General features: G+C 36.2%; 2 protein-coding genes and 2 long non-coding RNA genes across 6 annotated transcripts; 3 read left to right on the top strand and 1 right to left on the bottom strand.

Moving 5' to 3' along the window:
* Window positions 1-4,014: 4,014 nt before the first annotated feature.
* LOC112290327 (uncharacterized) lies at window positions 4,015-7,736 on the top strand. 2 transcript variants are annotated; one of them, XR_002972135.3, is made up of 3 exons: window positions 4,015-4,390; window positions 4,613-4,983; window positions 5,843-7,736. It is a non-coding gene; the product is annotated as an uncharacterized LOC112290327 (long non-coding RNA). The 2 variants fall into 2 exon arrangements; XR_012218771.2 differs by having other exon boundaries at window positions 4,020-4,390; window positions 6,269-7,736.
* A 1,126-nt stretch (window positions 7,737-8,862) lies between these two features.
* LOC112290747 (protein REDUCED WALL ACETYLATION 3) lies at window positions 8,863-15,395 on the top strand. The gene is made up of 16 exons (XM_024537391.3): window positions 8,863-9,450; window positions 10,348-10,436; window positions 10,630-10,767; window positions 10,895-10,951; window positions 11,328-11,400; window positions 11,568-11,726; window positions 12,017-12,166; window positions 12,419-12,674; window positions 13,104-13,222; window positions 13,419-13,505; window positions 13,687-13,775; window positions 13,995-14,057; window positions 14,228-14,284; window positions 14,435-14,531; window positions 14,635-14,793; window positions 14,961-15,395. Exons 1-16 carry the CDS (start codon window positions 9,388-9,390, stop codon window positions 14,967-14,969), a joined length of 1,665 nt encoding a protein of 554 aa, XP_024393159.1. The 5' UTR covers window positions 8,863-9,387; the 3' UTR covers window positions 14,970-15,395.
* LOC149987932 (uncharacterized) lies at window positions 14,961-15,969 on the top strand. The gene is made up of 3 exons (XR_016506045.1): window positions 14,961-15,097; window positions 15,423-15,551; window positions 15,768-15,969. It is a non-coding gene; the product is annotated as an uncharacterized LOC149987932 (long non-coding RNA).
* On the bottom strand, window positions 15,960-19,183 carry LOC112290748 (putative xyloglucan endotransglucosylase/hydrolase protein 33). Of its 2 annotated transcripts, XM_073538383.2 has the most exons (6): window positions 18,997-19,182; window positions 18,249-18,701; window positions 17,821-17,930; window positions 17,263-17,471; window positions 16,688-17,094; window positions 15,960-16,448 (listed from the first exon to the last, which is right to left on the bottom strand). In XM_073538383.2, the coding sequence occupies exons 2-6, from the start codon at window positions 18,577-18,579 to the stop codon at window positions 16,198-16,200; spliced, it is 1,308 nt and encodes a 435-aa protein (XP_073394484.1). In that variant the 5' UTR covers window positions 18,580-18,701; window positions 18,997-19,182; the 3' UTR covers window positions 15,960-16,197. The 2 variants fall into 2 exon arrangements, with proteins under 2 accessions (XP_073394484.1, XP_024393161.2); XM_024537393.3 differs by having other exon boundaries at window positions 18,249-19,183.
* Between the last annotated feature and the right edge of the window lie 846 nt (window positions 19,184-20,029).

The following is a 20,029-nucleotide window of genomic DNA, read 5'->3' as shown; positions in this document are numbered from 1 at the left end:
ATGTAAGTTTTGCTTTATCCTATTGTTAATTCTCTCTTTAATATGTCTATATTAATTTCTTATGTCATATACTTTGATTTAGCTTATTTATGTCTCTGTAAAGTAAATAGAAGTTCCTTCTATAAAAAAGTAGTATTAAGACTAAATCTTTTAATACCTTTTCATCTTTTATCCTTATATTTTTATTGCATCTTTTTGCTAGGCTCTTCTATAATAACATCCATATTTTCATTTTTCACTATATAGTTGTGTTATTACATGATAATGTAGTAATGTTTTATAAGACCTCCAACATGTGTCCAATTTGTGAGACACGTCTTAACTTGCAAAACAAGTTTTTTTATATGTCCACCATATGGTTATCTTGTACAACAAGCTACAAATATGTGTAACATGTGACTATCTTATTGGCAAAGTTTCTAACCTATCAATCACCTGTAGACACATGTAAAGATAAAATTGCATCTATGAAGCTTTTAGGAAGCTTTTCTAGAAGATATTATAAAATTATTCTTTTTTATTTATTTCTACCTATTCATACTATCTAGATAACTATAGAAGCAAATAAATAAATATATATATATATATATATATATATATATCCATGATAGATTCTTACTTATATTATTTATATTTTGATTTTTTTTGTATAATTTTTTGAGATATATTATTTAAATATTTAAATATTATTCTTAAAAGAAAATAATGATACATAATGCAAATAATGATTAAAATAATATTAAAATATGTTTATTTGTTTATTACTTTTGTAACTAAATAACTTCATTGTATAATTTTTATTTGTAATAAATTTTGTTTAGGATTTGAATTGAAAATTTAATCATATTAAATATAATTTTTTATTAATTAATAAATGGATAAAAATATTTACTATATAATATAATGGAAGCTTCAAAGCACAATTATATTATGTATTATTTTTGTGTGGTTAATTCATTATCTTAATTATTACATTCATTGATATTTAACTTTTGTGATGCTATATTTGTGTTGTGATATAAATTATATATAAATTTCTTTAAACAACATAGTCATTAGCATAATAGATCATATCATCTAAAATATATGTATATACTTTTGGTAGAAATATTCTTCTCATTAACTATGACAAATGTATATTCAAACTTGTCATTCACATTTAACATCAAGTTGGAATTAAATAATTATCATGCAAAACATTATTATAATAATATTTTTTAAATGGCTCATGTTTTGATTAAAAGTTGCTTCCATCTTACTTTTCGAAAATCCATACAATCAAATATGAATTCATCTTAGATTAATTTAATAATAAGACTAAAATAGATTATAAATAAATGTTTAAAACAGTGTTTAATTTCTTTTTGAGCTTAAGAAGTCACATTATTATCTTGTAATTGCCACCACAACTTGCTATTTATCTTTTGGATAATTTAAATTATAAATTGGATAATTGAATGCAACCTATATCTTTTATTAATACTAAATAAAGATGTATAATTTTAAAATTATATATATATATATATATATATATATATATATACATATTAAAAATAATATATATATATATATATATATATATATGTTTACATTTTATAGTGAAATTTCATATTAATTAATTATTTTATTATAATGCATTAAATATAAATTTGCTTTAAAATATTATGAAGATTTATAAATATATACATGAAATTTGAATAATGTTTTTGATTGAAATACATATTAAATAAATCTAGTGAAATATGTTGAATAGATGGCAGATTGTGATGGCACTAGCAAAAGTTGTGGTAGCATGTAAAAAATAGCAAATTGTAAATTTTGGTGGCAACAATAGAAGCTATGATGATATGTAATAAATGGCAAATTGTAGTGGTAGTAGCAAAATTATGATAGTATTAGTAGTACATTTGAAATAGATCTATTTATTTAGACTAATACATTAATATTTATATAGTTTAAAATTTAAAATGTAATAAAATCTGATAAAAATATACAAAATACAACCAAATAGAAATTTAAATTTAATTTTATGTAAATTTTATAAGTAATGGTACAAAATCACTCTTTTTTATAAAAGATAATATTACAATAAAATTCTTTTAAATTTAAAGGTTTAATTTTATACTTTAATAAAGACAAAACTAAAAAATATTAATAAAAATATTTTATATTATAATATTAATTTAAAAATTTTAAATTTTAATTACATAGAAAAAATCACTTTTTACTCAATTATTTCAATATTAATATTAATTTTAAAATTCTGATAGAAAACATTAGAACATATTTTCAAAAGATCTTATATGATTTAATTTCGAGAATCTATTTCATACGTTTTATTTTGGAAATTATCTTCTTAAATTTATAATTGAACAAACTTGTTAATTTTTCATACTCACAAAAATAAATTTATATAAATTATCAATATATTTTGTCAAAAATCTACATCTATTTTTTAAATTATCTTTTATTTTAATTATTATTTTGATATCATAATTATGTACATTATATTTTTTTTCTTTGTTGATCTGTTGTTCTATTTTTTTATTTATGATACACTACTTTTATATGTAAAATAATTAATTTTAATACTTTTTCTTTATAATAGTTTATATGTAGAAATTTTAAAATATAAAATTTAATGTACATATGTAAAAATTTGATTATTATAATTTATTTCAAGTAAATCAAAGATTTTTATTATAATTTCTGAATAGGCATTTGATATCTATATTATGATTTTAGAGCTAGTCCTGTGATTTAAGAATGGTTATTTCAATGATGTTAATGTTGATCTCATCTTCTATTATCTATAATTATTATTTTAAATCACACATATATTTTACCATTAAATTATAACTTGTCAATAACATGCATTTACATTTGTATTTATACAAATCAATTTTTTCTTATGTTATTTTTACTTCAACAAAATACATATACATAATTTGATTTAATTTTTTAAAAAGGAATATTAAGAACCTATAGCAATTAAAGCCTTAAAGATTCCTAAAAATGAAGTGGTTGGTACCATAAGGATTTCAAATAACCACTTTTTTGTCTGCCAAAACTAAGGGTTGCATAATGCCCATTCTTTCCTTCGTGGACTTTTGAAGCTTGGATGAAGCTCAAATCTAGTGGGTTTTTTTTTTTTTTTTTTTTTTTTTTTTCGTTTCTTTTTGTCTACTTTGATGATCCACGTTAGTGTCATTTTTGCATGTAAGGTTTGTCTTTGCTGAGATTTATTCCATTTTTTTATTCGTTCAAATCTACCCAAGCTTAAATGGATACATTTGTGTGGTAGGTTTGCAAGTAAAGAGACATTTTTTTTTTTTTTTTTTTTTTTTTAATTGATGTTGAATTGTAAATTTTGATTTTGATTTTGAATTTTTTTGTAATTTTTTTTTTGTATTTTTGTACTTTTTTAAAAATCTTATTTGATGTGTATATATGAAAGGAGCCAAACCTAATACTTACATGATGGATCATGATTGTAGTAGGTAAGAAAGGATATAATAGATTGTAGTAGATAAGAAAGAATTCATCTTCTCCATAGAGTTGGCTCTTCCAAGTAGAGTATGCCATTGTAAGTTTTTATGCTATACCAACAATGCCATTTAAAGCAGCATAATGCAAATTATTTTTTTAGTTGATTCCAACCACACTTTTTTTTTTTTTTTTCAATGCTTTTAAAAATTAATTGCAATTTATTTACATTTAAATATCTCTTCTTCACTCTTTACTCAACACTCTAGTTATAATACATATAGAAATATTTTAGAAATTAATTTTAAAATATTGGAGAATAGAAACTGTGTTATTATCTTTATTTAAAGTACTGTACCAAAAATGAAAACATGTTTAAATAGTAAGGAAAAATTTTAGACTGGGATTACAGCAACCATATTTACAATAACGCCACGTGTCGGTTAACGATGTATGACATGGCAGTTCACTCTGACGTGGCAATGCTGACGAGACTTCGAAACGCTTCTCTTGGCCAGAGTTAGAAGTTCTTACTTCGGCGTCTTTAAATCCAGCTCGGAGCCCGCATGGGAAGTGGAAAGGCAGCTTCAAAACTGCGTCAACCGCTGGCTCTTTCGGCGCTCATTGTCATCCCGAGTACGCGATGCAGGGTGCCTATTGTGTAGTTTTACAAGAGATCAGTGGCGGATTGCGGAGCTCTTCTACCCACTCCCTCGGCAATCGTCAACTTCACGACCGATGTCGTGAGTGCACTCAGTAATTTGCGTCGTCTGGAGGAAACAACGCCAGGGCAAGTCGTGCTATGGATGTGCTGGCAGTGAGCGAACAATCACGGCAATGTTTTTTTTATTGCATTTAAAGCTGTTAAGCTTTGCAATCTGCTCTTTGTATTCGACGCTGTGAGGTAAATTCATCCAACAGCAAGTTACAGTGTATTCAAATCTATGGAGATAATCTGTGGAGAACTTGAATGATGATTTGATGTCTAAATACGTTGCAAGTGTGTGTGGATGTCCTCTTGTCCTCTGAAATTGAGCTCTCTGGAATATGTACTCAATGCTTGCAGATGTTATGAATCAAAGAATGCTCCCTTTACAGCCGTGTCATTTATGTTTTGCTTCTTCAGGTAGAATATGGAATGCTTGATGATTGTCTATTTTTCCACAGCAACTTTTATCTCTATCAAATGCCGTCGACATTTATTCGACCAGGGAGTTGGTGTCAGACCTGCAGTGAGCTCTTCCGTAGTGAGCGAGGCGGAAAGCATTGAAGGACCGATGTCAGTATTATCAATTGATAGATAAGTTATGCTTGCTGAGCGTATCAATTTGAGAAGAGGCTATACCGGCGTTGTTCCAAGGTTGGCATTATCAGAGATAGACAAACTTATGGCTAATGTGTTTCAAACTTGAAGAAACTTGACTGAGAATGAGGTATTTAAGATTCACTTTGCGAGCGAGGCGGAGAAGTTGAACAGGACCTGTAAATCCATCAAAGGTAATGAATACTCAAAGCCCGTCCCCTTGATTTGTAAGAGGTTAGGTCGGGAGGTAGTTGTTCAATCCATTAGTGATTACTTAATATTCGTGCGCAGCTAATATTGAATGCTATGTGCTTTTCAGAATATTTCAAACTTTGTCATCCATCACTACTCACTGATTCATGAATAGCATCAATTAAAGTAGAATAGATAGCTTAAGCCCGGACTAAATATGCATTTATACTTTCAGCTCTGCCCGAGCAAGTATCTTAGGAAGCATGACTGTTTTTTATTCATCGCGCATGCCACATCGTGTAATTTCATAGGACGGTGGAAGGTTGCGGTGTCCATTTGAGCCATAGCGTTTGCGGGAAGTCCTCGGAACTGTAATATAGAGCTGCTGAGGCCGACGAGGCCAACGAGAGCGGTGACATGATAGGGCACGGCTTAAGGGCTAACCTTGGCTTCATTCCTAGGCAGCGGTACTCGCTGAGCCGCGTAGCATCATTGTATCTCGCTGAGGAAGCCCGGTGGTCTGTACGTGTCAATTAACCCTATCAGTATAGGTGAGGTCAATAATCATGTTCAGCAATTAGCGCAGCGGTTACTCTCTGAGCAATCGCAACAATTCTTCAATTTTTCCATTTCTGGCGTAGGACCAGCATCTACTTCGGTGAATAACAATTGATTGTTTCTAGTTTTAGTTTCATCCTTCAAGACTGACACTGTCCACAGAGCGAAACGCCAATCCTTAGAAACCTACACAGGAGCTGTGTTGTGAAATAATAACCATAATTAGTTATTGATCTTAGAATCTTAACACCGAGAATGCACCTAGGAAGTTGTCATGTAAACTGATAAGATTTTGCTTCACAGTGGACAGGAGCAGGTGAGGTTCACCAACACAAGCCACGTTCATGAACCACTGGCCTGTATTAGACTGTATCATCCTCCTGGCTTTTACATCAGTTTGTAATTACTGTTATCATCAGTATCTTAGTATTTAGATAGGACCTGCTACGCTTATTGGAAGTTTTTCAGTTTATGAAGTTAGTGTTACTATCCTGGTATTAGAGCTGGGATACCCCAAGATTATTGCAATATGAGTGATACGTGTGAGTCTAGAAAGAAAGAGTTTGTACGGATTAGTTTAAGAGAGAAAGAGCCGAGTGTATACAAGTACAATATATAACGTGCTAGCAAAAGAGCGATAATTAGAAGGATCGTCAAACTTCAGAGCGTGGAAAGACACTGTGCATGATGTTTTTGAAAATGAAGACTTGTGGAATTTACTTGAACCAGAGGACAAGGAATTAGAAGAAGAGGAAGGAGAATCAACTATAACCAACAGCCAATTCCCAGGAAGAAGCAACACAGTTAAGTTGCCTTCACAACGCGAACTCCATTGGAGAAGGAAGCTCAAGGTAATTCGCATATTCAAAATGACTGTGTCACCTAAGATGCTATTCTTCATCAGAAATGTCAAAGAACTTGCAGCTGTATGGAAATTTCTACATGTAAAATACCATATTCAAGCAATAAAATGTTATATATTTATTTACATATTTGAAAGATATAAAAGTAATATAGATTCTAAAGTAAAATATAGTACATTGGTAAGAAATGATAAATCAACAAATAGTTACAAAAACTTCTTGCAAAATATTATTATTTACCATGTTACATCATTTAATAAAATAAGAATATATATAACAGTGGGGAAAATTCTACTTGACATTCAAGGACTTCTTAAATTACATTCCAAGCAGGCACTTTCAAGTTTATCAATATATATATATATATATATATCAAGGATTGTCACACCAATCCCTCCATCAAGATTAGATAAGGGCATTCATATTAATTATGCCACCAAAACTCTTATATTAAAAAATAAACCTTCAAATTCAAAAATTGTAATTTTTATCAATAAAATAATTTTTGCCTAAAGCCCACCAAGCTCATCCTTATCAAATTTATCTTTGCCATATTCTAATTCTTATTGCATGCTAGGCCCTATTCTACACCAATTTTTTAAAAAAACTTAAATTCAACCACACATGACATATGACCTTTTAGATTGGTCTTTTCCAAATATAGGCTACAACCTTTATGGTCTCCAACCTCAACTTGATTTTAAAAAAATATATATTTGTTGTGACTTAGTAATATTAAAAGAAAATAACTAACTTGTCAATATGAACTTCTTAAGTGGATGCAAAACTATTTTGTTGATACTTTGCTCTTTCAATAAAACCATTTTTATATTACAAAGCCATGGAGCAAAAGAAATGAATGGCAAATATGTCTTATGAAATGGATTTGAATCACAAGAATTGGATGTAGAATCTTATTTAACTATTGCCAAGTAAATATCTAATTTCTACAAAATAAGTCTTTAAACATAAGTAGGATACTAAAGATAACATCATCAAGTCCAAGGCTAGATTGATAGAGTGTGTTTATGAAGCAAGACAAGTATTAAATTACAATGAGATATTTTATTGTAATAGTTAAATCAAGCATGTTGTAAGACATAGCAACTTTAACTACTCAAGGATAATATCCAATCTATTATTTAGACATAAAAATAATGTTATGATAAGGACATCTTAAGGAAGAAGCCTAAATTCTTTAGCTACTAGGTTTTGTGATTTTAGGTTGAAAAGTGCAAGTCTTTTATTGTTCAAAGTGTTCCATGGCATATACCAATATATACTTGGATGATATTAAAAAAACTTAATAATAATAATAATTAAAAGAGACAAAAGTGACTTCAATCTTTATTGCTATTATTTGAATTTAGAAATTAATATCATATAATTTTATGTAAATAACATCCTTCTCATAAATATCTCTTTTAAACTTTGCCTTTAATATCCTACAGATAACTTAAATTATAAAAATATAATTTTATTGTATTAAAATACCTACATGAAATATTAATTAAATAAGAAAAGAATTTAAAAAACTCAAAGCTTGCTAATAAACATGTATTTTATGTTTTTGATATCAATATTAGTAGCTTCAACTGTATGTCGATGCTTAGTTTAGAAAAAATTAACATATTCTTTCTTTTTAAGAAGTCATTCAATAAAGGTTGATGCATTTAGTTCATATTTATTGCATGTAGTTTATATTTATTCAAATACACAAGGAAGATATTACATGGTTTAACTTATTTAGATGACTGGATCATTACATTTTGATTATTTGTATTAAAAAATAAGTACCATGAAACATCTTTCAAGCTACAAGAAATTTAAAACAATTAATTGACGATTTAATTATGATAAATTATAAATTTGAGTTAAAAATATATAACATGAAAAATGTATACTTGTAGTTTTAAAATAAGAAACGTTTTTGCGTTGGTTGGATTTATACAAATGCATTGTAGATCTTGATTTGAATAATGATTACTGAAATAAAATGCAACATTTTTATTTTGCTACTATGCATATTGAGAGATACTGTATGGTGAACTAAAAATTGTGAAGCGAATCACATACCCTACACAAAACCTTACAACTTTTTTGCAATTTAGTATGAACCCAACAGGCAACTAAAAACACAGAAATGTTTGGGACACTCCTAAACAATCAAGCGTAAACGACAAAGGGGGCAACACCGTGGGACACCTATTTCTGCCCGTCTTGGTGGGCTTCCAAGACCGACTCTACACGACCTAAAGCCGAAGTCGTCGAGAACAAAAGTCCAAATAGGAGGGGATTGGAATGAATGTAATCGTCCACAAAAGGAACGAATGTCGTTCACAGAAACTAGAGATTCTTTGCGTGATGGGAGAAACCACATCTCGGACTATTTCGCAGTGTGAACGGGGTGGAAGATTTCATATAACAATCAAAGTAGACGAGCTGTTTTAAGATCCATCGTCTCGCTGCGCAGGGCTGTTGCGCGGGAGGGAGCTTGAGTTGCGGCACAGTGTCTGAGAGAGAGGGAGAGAGAGATTGAGAGGCAGGGCTGGATCGAGACCACACGACAGGAATTTGAAGGGAGCCTGCCACGAGTGGAGACTCTTCGATGAGATTGTCCGTCGATTTGCGGCTCAGCGTTGTGTTTGGCGTCTATTTATCCCCGTTTCTTGACTTAGTCGGGTGAAATTGCTCGGGGATTGGCAAAGGGATATCGTGGCGCGACGGGGCAAGGAATGATGCTGAGTTGTGTATGGAGGTTGCAGCGTGCAGATCTTACAGCTGCGTGGCGTGGACCGGGTGCGTTTCGGGATCTGGTGCAGGGTGTAACGTTCGTGCGGTGTGTGCGGTCGGAGTAGCGCGTTTGGCGCAGTGGTGGTGTTGGTGATGTGCTCACGATTTGTGCTAGGGTGAAGCTTTCGGAGGCGGATCCGAGACAGATCCGTTGCATTTTTTTTGAGTGGATTGTGGAGAGCGCTCGGTAAAATGGACGGCACCGAGAAAATTCCGGTGGAGGGGATCAAAGTGGAACGGATTCAGGCTTGTCAGGTTCGTGCTACTGCATTGTGCCTTGGGAGCTTGGATTGTTGCAAGGATGGAAGATGTTTAGCGCAGTGTGCCACTCCCGAAAAGAAAGTGTGTATGAATCTGATTCTAAAGAGCGAATTGTGGAGATCCTCTACATGTGGTTCGATTGAACGCCATGTTTGCGAAGAAACAGCCAAATCGTCACAGAGAATGTCCCCTTACTTTTATTTTTGAAGAATGACGTAGCATATGATGCTGAAAAAGTACATTTTGCGAGTTAGCGCTAGAATCTGATACACGAGGGCTGGAAACCTGTGGCTTGAAACTCTGTAATTGGATCCGATTTGACTGAGTGGATTTGAATAAAACATATTACGCTTCTTCTTGAGAGTTTAAGCCTCTCTGCAGTTAGAGTTGATCAATTTGCAGACAGTTTTCACCGCTTCTGATCGTGGACACCAAGATTTAGTCCCCGCGATGGATGCATCATTTTGTAGCTGTTATCAATAGCGCCTAGTAATTTGATGGTTTGGTTTTGAGTATTTTGGATCTGTCTCTGCACGTGTTCAAACTGCTCCCTACCTCGCATGATTTATTCTCCGTAATCATCTCAAATTCACACAATGAAGGTTTCAATCCCTTTTCAGGGATAGAGAATCCAATAACAATGATTTGTTCCTCAACATATTATTGTCATTGCATCTAAAGCCCATGTTGATTTTACGAAGACACTGACTTTGGGTTCAGCTTTTCCAAACTCAGAATAGTGCATCTGATTCATTTTATGGCTTTCTTAAAAGCCCAATGTCCATTCATTGAGTGATTGGCGAGGTTCCGTTACAATAACTCAATGAATGGTGAGAGTTTGTCTTGCGCTTTACTGATGCACTTTCCGTTGTCGTTTGCTGGAATGAGCAGGTGGCTTTTTTTCTTGGATTGATGCCTTTGATAGTCGCATGGATTTACGCCGAAATACTGGAATTTAGGAAACGCTCTTTGAACAAAGTGTAAGTTCTAAGTTATTGTTATGTGTCGGTCATTAGCTTTGGTTGCGATACCGTATGAGTAGTGTCCACGCTGATCCTGAGACCGGTCAACCTCATGATCGTGTCGGTTAATATTCAATAATTTTTCGCCAGCGATTGTATTTGGGATTGGTATTCATTTATGCTAATCTGTCCCTATGCTTGCTTTTCACAGACATAATGACGTCAATCTGGAAGAGCTGAATGATGGAACCTCCAAAGACGAGGAGAAAGCCGCTTTGCTAGAGGCAGGTCTTTCCGCAAGCGGAGTTGTTCCAGCTGTAACTGCTTCTGTGCAAGCATCTTTACTCAAGTAAGACGCTTGCAACCATGCCGGTTTTCTACGCTTGCTTTATCGATTTACTATGCTGATTTAAGAATAAAATGATTTAAACTCTAGGTCGCATTTTAAGAAGTTCAATTTTCCGGTTTATCTGCAGGTTTTGTACGTTGAATGAGGCCTTTCTGATTGAGAACCGTCTCACTTTGAGAGCTATGTAAGATTTCTCGCAATTACTGTGCTGTTTAGTTAGGGATGTAATTTGCAAATGGTGTTTTTGCTTTATTTTATTTTATTTTATTTTATGAGTTAGTCTCAAGATTTGACCGGGAAATCGTATGTTAAAGTTTACCACCAGTTATCATTTAAGCCTCTTACTCATTCAATTACTTTTGCATGTGGAATTTCATGTTCACAATTTCAATTAACTAATTATTGCATCAAGCTCATTCCATCTCGATTTGTAGCGACATTTATGTGATTTCCTTGTAGTTAATTACCACAGCGACGAAAACTTGCTGCTCTTCCACTATCGGTTCGATTCGAATGTGCTGTGTTTCTCTGAAATTTTCTCTCTTTTCTTTCATCCACAGTGCCGAATTTTCGGGCCTCCTCTGCTTCTATTATCTTTGTGATCGAACCAACTTTTTCTCTGCATCTAGAAGGGTAATCACCGCCTCGTTTAACAAGTTTCACGGTTCATTTTCTTGTCACCACAGTAAGTTGTGCGAAGGAGATAAGCTTATGGTCATTTATCTTTGAGTTAGCCTCTTACTTAAGAAAAGTCCCCTAGTAATCGGTGACATGGACTGATTCATATCATTGTTGAGCAGCATTATAGCAGGGACTTGTTCCTCTTTTTGTACCTCTTGTTGGTTCTAGCGTCGGCTCTTACTTCCTTGAAGAAGCACAATGATAAGTCAGCTGCAACTGGAAAATCTTTTCTCTACTTGAATCGACATCAAACGGAAGAATGGAAGGGTTGGATGCAGGTGTGCCTTGCTCATGTTTGTTTGGAAACTCTAGAGTTCAGTTGGTGATCCTCATCTAAATCTTGGTATGAAAATTAAGCTGTGTTTGGGATTGCGGCTTTACGATTATCAGGACCTGAATACAGTCTGAATTGGATACCTCTCTCGATCCATGTATTAATAATTGCAAAACATTTTCAATTAAGTGTAAATAACCCCTATAGAGGATGATAAAACTCGCAGAAGTGGAAGTTTTTCGCTTGCATCATTTAAATGTACTGGAGTTTACTTACTATTTTCTTCTTCTTCAGGTCCTTTTTCTTATGTATCACTATTTCGAAGCTAAGGAGTTTTACAATGCCATTCGGGTGTTCATTGCTGCTTACGTCTGGATGACGGGTTTCGGCAACTTTTCCTACTATTATATTCGGAAGGATTTTAGCTTGGGCCGTTTTGCACAGGTTGGTTGAGTGAACTTGACATCTATATTGGTAGGAACCATGCCTGGAACAAGGCAAAACAACTACCCAAAGTGGGTATTCTCTTTGCCTTGTTTCAGTCATGGTTTCTACTGGTGCTTGTCGTTGATCACTGTCTTTATCTGAAAGGTGTTTTCGCGATCTGCTTTGAGGGTGTGGAATCAAGTATCGTCCATTCTTAGTTGCTTCTGGATAATCGGAGTCATGCACTGACTGGGTTCGATGATTTGGCAGATGATGTGGCGGCTCAATTTCCTGGTCTTCTTTAGCTGCATTGTACTGAACAATGACTACATGCTCTACTACATCTGTCCAATGCACACTCTCTTCACTCTCATGGTGTATGGATGTCTTGGTATCTATTCAAAGTATAACGAGGTGCCAACCGTGATGGCCACGAAGATATTCATCTCATTTCTGGTGGTGATAATTGTGTGGGAGATTCCTGGCATGTTTGATATCCTCTGGAGCCCTCTTACTATTCTTCTAGGTAGGCCCACCAGGTTGAAGCACAAGTGTTCCTGTAAACTTATTATCTTTTCGGTTATGTAGGTGTATCGACCAACAGCAGTCTTTTGCTTCAATGATTCGTGAATGTTTTGATTTTAAACTTCTTCTTTTATCGTTATCAAGAAGTTTAAAAAGTTTCCTAATACGTCAGGCCAAATACTTTTACTAAATAATACTCTAATTGGCATGGAGCCTGATTTTGTCTGAAATCCACCCAACAGTGGAGGAGGTTTTGGGTGTCTTTGAATGTACACGGCATACTTATCACGTACACTCCTACATTGTTGCAGCTTGGTGATTGATAGTTTTAGGAAACTTAGTACTGTGTAATTCTAGAAAATTGGGTTGTCTTTGTCATTCCAGCACAAATGTGCAATTTATGTATGATGGTTTTTGGTTGTTTGTGCAGCGTATCAAAACCCCTCGCATGCGACCCCGCAGCCCTTGCTTCATGAATGGCATTTTAGATCAGGACTGGATCGATATATTTGGATCGTCGGCATGCTCTATGCTTATTTCCATCCAACGGTATGTTGATTTGGTCACCTAATTCTATCGGTAGAAGGGCGATTTACGCATGTTCCTGAATAAATGTGAGTGGTCTTTTCATTTTGACACGTAGTACAGATACGCAGTTATGGCTACGGCGCGTTAATTTTTCGAAATTACAGAGGGCTCACTTCCACATATTTGACAATGCTTTTCATGAACTTCATGTTGGCAGGTGGAGAGGTGGCTTGAGAAGCTTGAAGAGATGGAAAGCAAAAGCCGAGCTTTTGTGAAGTCTGTGGTTATCTCCGCTGCAGTGCTGGTGTGTTTTTATGATCTATGTGCTACATATTATTGCTAGGGTGCTGAGAAAGTAGTCTTTTCGATCATCTTTTTCATTGATTTTTCATTTACATGTGAGATTGAAAAGTTCAAATGATTTAGCATAAGCGTGTTTTTAATTTTTAATTTTTTTGAATGTCGTTGTGCGGTGGTTACTGCAGATGGGTTATCTGTGGTATGTTCACGTTTGCACTCTGGACAGGGTTTCCTACAATCGGGTTCACCCTTACACATCATGGATTCCTATAACGTAAGTTTTCTTTTTCTCTCCTTTCCTCCTTCCCCTTCATATCATGGGTGGACCTCATGGTTTCTGGTATCTTTTTGATAGTGTCACGTTAGTAAAATGGATCAATGGTTTTTTGCACATACGTTTTCAACTTGGTATTTTCACGCTATTTTTGGTATCAAGTGCTGCCACCATAATCTATAACACTTGTTATTGATTGAAACGCGTTGACATTTGCAGAGTATACATTGTGCTCCGAAACTTCTCGCAGTCGTTACGCAATTACTCACTAACTCTCTTTGCGTAAGTATCCCTCGGATAGTGTTGATGGTTTGTGTGGTTCTCTTTTTCTTCTGCTTCAGCCGCCAGATATTGTGCCTTTCCAATTTTCAGACGAATTGATTTTTCTTGTTCATACTGGTAGTTGTTAATGAACGAGGTTGCGAGCTATCGTACTAACATCGTCAATACAGTTGGTTAGGAAAAATCACGCTGGAGACGTATATCTCGCAGTTTCACATATGGCTTCGGTAAGGGAATTTGCAAACTTCTGTTCATCCGGGAATCGAGAGTTTTAGAGCAGCTATATATATCGTGGAAATCTTTTATTGTTTCCTGTATACTTGCATAGTTACGCAAATGTTCCAACCATTAAACTGGGGATGGTTTTCGTCTTTCAGGACTGGTATGTCCAACGGGCAACCGAAACTGCTGCTCTCCCTAATTCCAGATTATCCTCTTCTCAACTTTATGGGAACTTCTGCCATCTATATATTGGTAAGCGTTGTATAGGGTTAGATGTGTAAGAATTTTTTGGACTAGGCGAATGTCTCTTAAGTATTTATTCATTTCCCTATTTTTGGATGTTTTTGTGTAACAGGTATCTTACCGACTTTTTGAGTTGACAAATCAATTGAAGAATGCCTTCGTTCCTCATAAAGACAATGGGCGACTGCACCAAATGGCTATGGCTGGGGGAATTATATGTATTAGCTTGTATGTCGTGGCTCAAGTGTCCACGAACCTCCCGATGCTTCTGGTATGCCCCTTCTATCTCGTTTTTTTTTAATTACAGCTTCTGGATTCATTAAGTTGTGTTTGACTTTATTGGTAGTAGGACATGATTCTTAAGTTCACCATGGTTGCAAAATGTAGTTGGTACTAAAGACGCAAAATTTTGACATGTGTTAATCATTCTGTTTGCAGGCTTTCTAGGCAGGGCTGAACGTAGTTAGTCCATTCTTTCAAGAAAGCATTTTGATCATTCATACATTTTACTCTTCAGATGAGGCACGCCAAGTGCTCTTGTAATTTCTTCAAATGACCAGCACTAGATTTGGAAGGTCTCAAATTTTCATCATTACGTTTCATGGTTGAAGATTCTAATTTAGCATCGTTTGTTAGGAATCTTTTTTCTCATGTTCAAAATTGCTTTCCACATGTATGATGTGGTCGATGTTTTTTCCAGAAAAGAAGTTCGCCACTCATATTCAGAGTTCGTAATCCAGGTTACAGTATTTAGTCGTGTTGAGTTAATTAGACTGATTGTCGACTTCGTTTAGTGGTTCCAAAAGTGCATTCAGAAGTTTTTCTCGTGCATTTCGCAACCATCAATAAAGCAGGCATGAAAACTTTCTTTTACTTTCTTATGCTACGGCTGATGGACAGGCATAATCGACAACTGCAGTGCGTTGCAAACAGCATTGCCCAGTTCCAAGTCAACTACACTCAATTGTGCTACCTTTCCACACGACTTTTGAGTTCATCTAATCTGAAGGAACCAGTATTTCACTTCAGGTAACCTTCACTTCCAACTTTTGGCCACTTTTTCACTTGAAACGCATCAACATCAGTAAAAACGTCTTTCTACTGAAACTGGCAGTCATAAGTAGGTTGGTGATGAATTAAACGATGATAGTGTCAAACGCCATCACGGCGCCCTTTTGCGATGGATCTCGTTGCAGGGTCAGATCAATGCTTGAACTAACTACCATCAAATTGTCCGGAATATAGGCGATTGATAAGGTTGGGATCAGTATTCATGTATTGGCGCGTAGTGGGTGCCGATTGCATATGATTTAAGATCCACATCCAAAGTTGAATCTGAAGCTCCAACTATGAATACCCTGTTAGCTAATTGTCAGGAAGACAAGTCAAAAACTAGTACCAGCAATGGTGCACTCCAAATTAAAGCCAAGAACCAGCTTAATAATTGATGGCCTGTCACTGATGGAGGATATAATCCTTGCCCTACGCCTCAGCGCAACCGCGACCATTCCACCAAATTTTATTTCAATTTAAAACTCCTCCACAAGTACAATCATCCCCGCCAAATCGAAGGCCTGAGGAGATTTAGTGCAATGGCACTGAAGGAGAGTGACCTGGTTTCTAACCGGTTCAGGCTACTGACAGGAGATATTGAGGTGACTGATTCAAGATTTAATCAATGTTCTCTCTCGGCTTCCAGCAATTTTACTTCAAGCTTCGTTTTCCACAGAGAATATGGGAGGTAATGGAAAGCTTGTGACTTAGTAGATAATCCAGTGTTCCTATTAAGCTTGTGCTTGTGCTCTGAGACAGAAGGAAGGTTTTTAGGCCAAGGCCTTGTAAGAGGTTTTAATTCGGGAGTCTCTCCACAAGGTCCTTTTTTACTTGATGGTAGCGATTCGCTGGTGACTAAACTACCCAGATCTCCTGTTGCAAGTGCCGAAACCACTGTTATTACAAATACTACTGCGAAAATGAGAACTAAAGTTGCAAATGAACAATCGCAAAAATCTAGCTTAATTTTATTTAGTGATATGCGCCTTCCAATGATGACTACTGGAAACTAAAAATCATTTGCACGTACCAACGAAATAAAAGCACCAAAAATTAGGACGCTGTTGCATGTATGGACGATAATGTAATTCAAATTAGAGAAAGTTACCAACCTAGTCTTTGAGGACATTCCCGCGGAGGCTGCTCTGGCCACCGCTCTAAATCATCACAGTAACTATACCACATAAAATTTGATCGTGCCCACTCCAAGGCAATCATCTGCTTGTCAGACATCTCCTGCATGTCATTGTCGTTAAACCACGCTTTGTAAGTAGGTAAGGCACATTCAGGTTTGGCGAATTGCAGTCTCGGATCCCAAATACAGCCTTCCAGTTGGAAGTCAGTAAAGGTTGCGTCAAATGGACCCTCAGTGTAGTTCACATGAAACTGCCCACCCTCTGTGGCCCATGTTGAACCGTCCCAGATTGTTGCAAACGCGCTCATAGGCTTAGCTGGATAGGGGATCCCCAGCTCCGGCTGATAGACATACCTCCGAATCGGGATGTCGTCAACGAAAAATCTACAGGTCTTCAACATGAAGAAAATGAGCGAGATTACATGCTCTTGCTTAGAAGAAGTCAGTCTTTTACTGGTAGAACGCACTGCTAGCATTTGATAATAGTGTTTTATTTATTCAATGTGGTGGTTTAAGGGTACTCACACAATGTGGTGGTTTAAGGGTACTCACACAATGTGGTGATATGTCCACAAAATACTGTAATTATGAAAGTCGACAGTGGGATCAAACCACAGATGAAAGCGCTCCTCCCGGCCAGTTTCAGTATTGCCGTCCGCATATATGTTGGTCTGGATTACATAAGGCTGGCCTGGTCTTACTCCTAGAAATTCCATGTCGATCTCGTCGTGATTGTAAGGATAATATCCTCCATTTGATGCCTGCAAATGATCAATGCGAAATTCAGCACGCAACACAAATCTGACAAGAATGTCTGTTATCTATCAAGAACTAAGTGGAGGATCAGTTGATTAAACTTATCAGGGTGAAACGAGCACGATATTCCCCTTAACCAGTGGCTTATTTCATGATTATATCCGACGGATCAATTTCACTACATTAGTGCTACATTATCGTCAATAAGTGTTTTTGTGAGTATTACCACATCGTAGTATTTGTTTTGCTCATCACGGAAAAGATTAATAGATCCATTGGCTAATTGAAGGAAAGAATTGGAATGACCTGATGGTATCAACAGCGTTATTTCAGTGATCAGGTCAAGACACTCACATAAAAGGCTGAAACAATGCCAGCAGAACTGCCACTGAAGCCACATGGTAGCTTTATCGCCGCATTAAAGAACCCACGGAAAACAGAGTTCTGTGACTTTATCCCGGAGCCTGCAGCACATGCAGTTCGATGAAGTGAATCTAGAGAATACAGAATTGAACTGTGTACTGAATTGGTCACAATTGAAGAGAAATCTGAAGAGATTCTTGACGCTTCATTTGTAACAACTCGTTGAGTCGAGTCTTGAGTGCTTGTAGTATTCATGATGGGATATTAAAGGACCGGTAGCTAGGAATTATATTTGATTACCTACTTCTAGCCCAATCACATGAAAACTACTTATCGCTATATTGAGAGGAATCTAGACCAAGCGTGAATCACTGCATCAAGCCTCAGTCGCAGTCACGCCTCAGTCACGAGAGCCGTACCTGAGTGGCTTTCCAAACGCAAACGTATCGTGTGTCCATCATTGATAGAGCTGTCAATATCTCCAGGCGCTCCGAACATAGGAACAAACTGCGCTTGCCTCGACGAATTCACGTCCAACACGTTTGAATGTATTCTCACATCAACTACAGGAACATACGTCCACTCTCCCACCGCCGCTGCAGAGATTGCCATTTGCAAAAAAAGTACACACCATTTCATTCTGCAGCATCTGCAGACCGACAAGAACGATATTCGCGGAATTCCCGCGGCTACACCCATGCTGCGTACTCGGCTCTTCATCCCCCACTTAATTTTCATGAGCTGCTGCATCAACACCGCAATCACGACGGAGCCTCTCAGCTCATGAAGCCACAGCAGAGGAAGAAATATCCCAGCTCTCCAATTCCACAACTCAGACGCCGCCAACAAGTTCTCGTTAGACTCCTGGAGTGCTGCAACCCGCCGCAATCAATTCCAGTCACCATGTGTGGCACGCTCATGGCAACAACAACAACAACTAATGACAACAACTGCAACAGTAGAAGATGCTAGTCATGAATTTTTCCTTTTCTCTTTATTTTTTCTCATTCCTCTTTCAAGCTCATCGCCCTCACGATCTCTTCGCGGCACGCACTACGGAGACAATGCACACACCCTAATCTAATCAATTCTGCGACCACCTAGCCTGTCGTTCTCACGATCAGCTTCCCACCCGATCGCCGTTTCAAACGCTTCTAACTCACTCACTCTGTCACTCATGAACGGTCCTCGCGCCCGCCCTCGCCTTGTGCTAGCCCCGCCTCCTCCTCACCTTCTCCTCTCTGCTTTCCCTCCAAAGCGCCTGTCGGGACCATGATTTCAAACGCGTTCAAATCACGTCGGCGACGAGCTCCATCGCCCGCGAAGGCTGTGATGAGAATGAGTGAGGCGAGCTCGTGCGAGACAAGGACTGGTGCTCGAATGATACTCTCCCTTTTCTACATTCTTGTTTGCGGAGGAGCTCCGCCTGATTCGTCATGATTGGCTGTCACCCACTCTCTCCACGTCCGCATCATTCCATCACCCGGACAACTCAGCATCTGTGCAGTTCTTTTTTTACACCCCTTTCGGCTTCTAGAAGTCGCCTCTCGAAATCATTTCGGCCCTGCCACCTCACTTGCTGCTGCCACCTTGACCTTTGAGTTTGGTTGTTCTTTGTTTGTTTATTTCATAAGCAATGAATACTTCAGGTCATTACTACATTATTTAATTTTATTCATTGTTTAATTTTATTCATTATTTAATTTTATTCATTGCTTGAACATGACACATTACATTGTGTTTAGGTATAAGCTTAAACATGACAAGGTGAGGTATAAGCTTGAACACTCAAACAAAACTAAACTCATTACTACATTATTTAATTTTATTCTAATGTGTTTGGTCTTATATTGTGTCAAGATCTTTATTGTTATGGAGTTAGTAAGGTTTTAGATCTAAAAGAATCCAATCTTATTTCATTGATATTAGAACAAGTGTTAGTCTATTTTTTGATAGTGTATTGACAACCACCATTTAATTAGAAGCTAATTATTGTAATCACATTGGATACTATTTTAGGACCACAACGAGTTACTCTAAGAAGAAAAGGTGTTACAGTAGCAAAGTTTAGCAAGGAAATTGCAGCATTGGAGATATGGTAGAGCAACCCCAAATAGAAACTTAGATACAATACCTCCTAGGCCAAATAGCAACTGTGCAAGGATAAATAAAAGCTTCTAAGACAAGGGAATTGACATCC

The sequence above is a fragment of the Physcomitrium patens genome, chromosome 13 (assembly GCF_059467195.1).
Source record: "Physcomitrium patens ecotype Gransden chromosome 13, ASM5946719v1, whole genome shotgun sequence".
Lineage (NCBI taxonomy): Eukaryota > Viridiplantae > Streptophyta > Bryopsida > Funariales > Funariaceae > Physcomitrium > Physcomitrium patens.
The sequence above is the reverse complement of the archived record's forward strand: the minus strand, read 5'-3'. Positions and strand labels throughout refer to the sequence as shown.

Bases quoted from the DNA above. Each gene is read 5' to 3' on its own strand.
- LOC112290747 (XM_024537391.3), top strand. From the start codon at position 9,388: ATGGACGGCACCGAGAAAATTCCGGTGGAGGGGATCAAAGTGGAACGG. The intron at 13,506-13,686 runs GTGTGTTTTTAT...TGGTTACTGCAG, and splicing joins TTATCTCCGCTGCAGTGCTG to ATGGGTTATCTGTGGTATGT. The intron at 13,776-13,994 runs GTAAGTTTTCTT...TGACATTTGCAG, and splicing joins ACATCATGGATTCCTATAAC to AGTATACATTGTGCTCCGAA.
- LOC112290748 (XM_024537393.3), bottom strand. From the start codon at position 18,579: ATGCAGCAGCTCATGAAAATTAAGTGGGGGATGAAGAGCCGAGTACGC. The intron at 17,931-18,248 runs GTACGGCTCTCG...CATGTGCTGCAG, and splicing joins GCGTTTGGAAAGCCACTCAG to GCTCCGGGATAAAGTCACAG. The intron at 17,095-17,262 runs GTGAGTACCCTT...GAAGACCTGTAG, and splicing joins TGGACATATCACCACATTGT to ATTTTTCGTTGACGACATCC.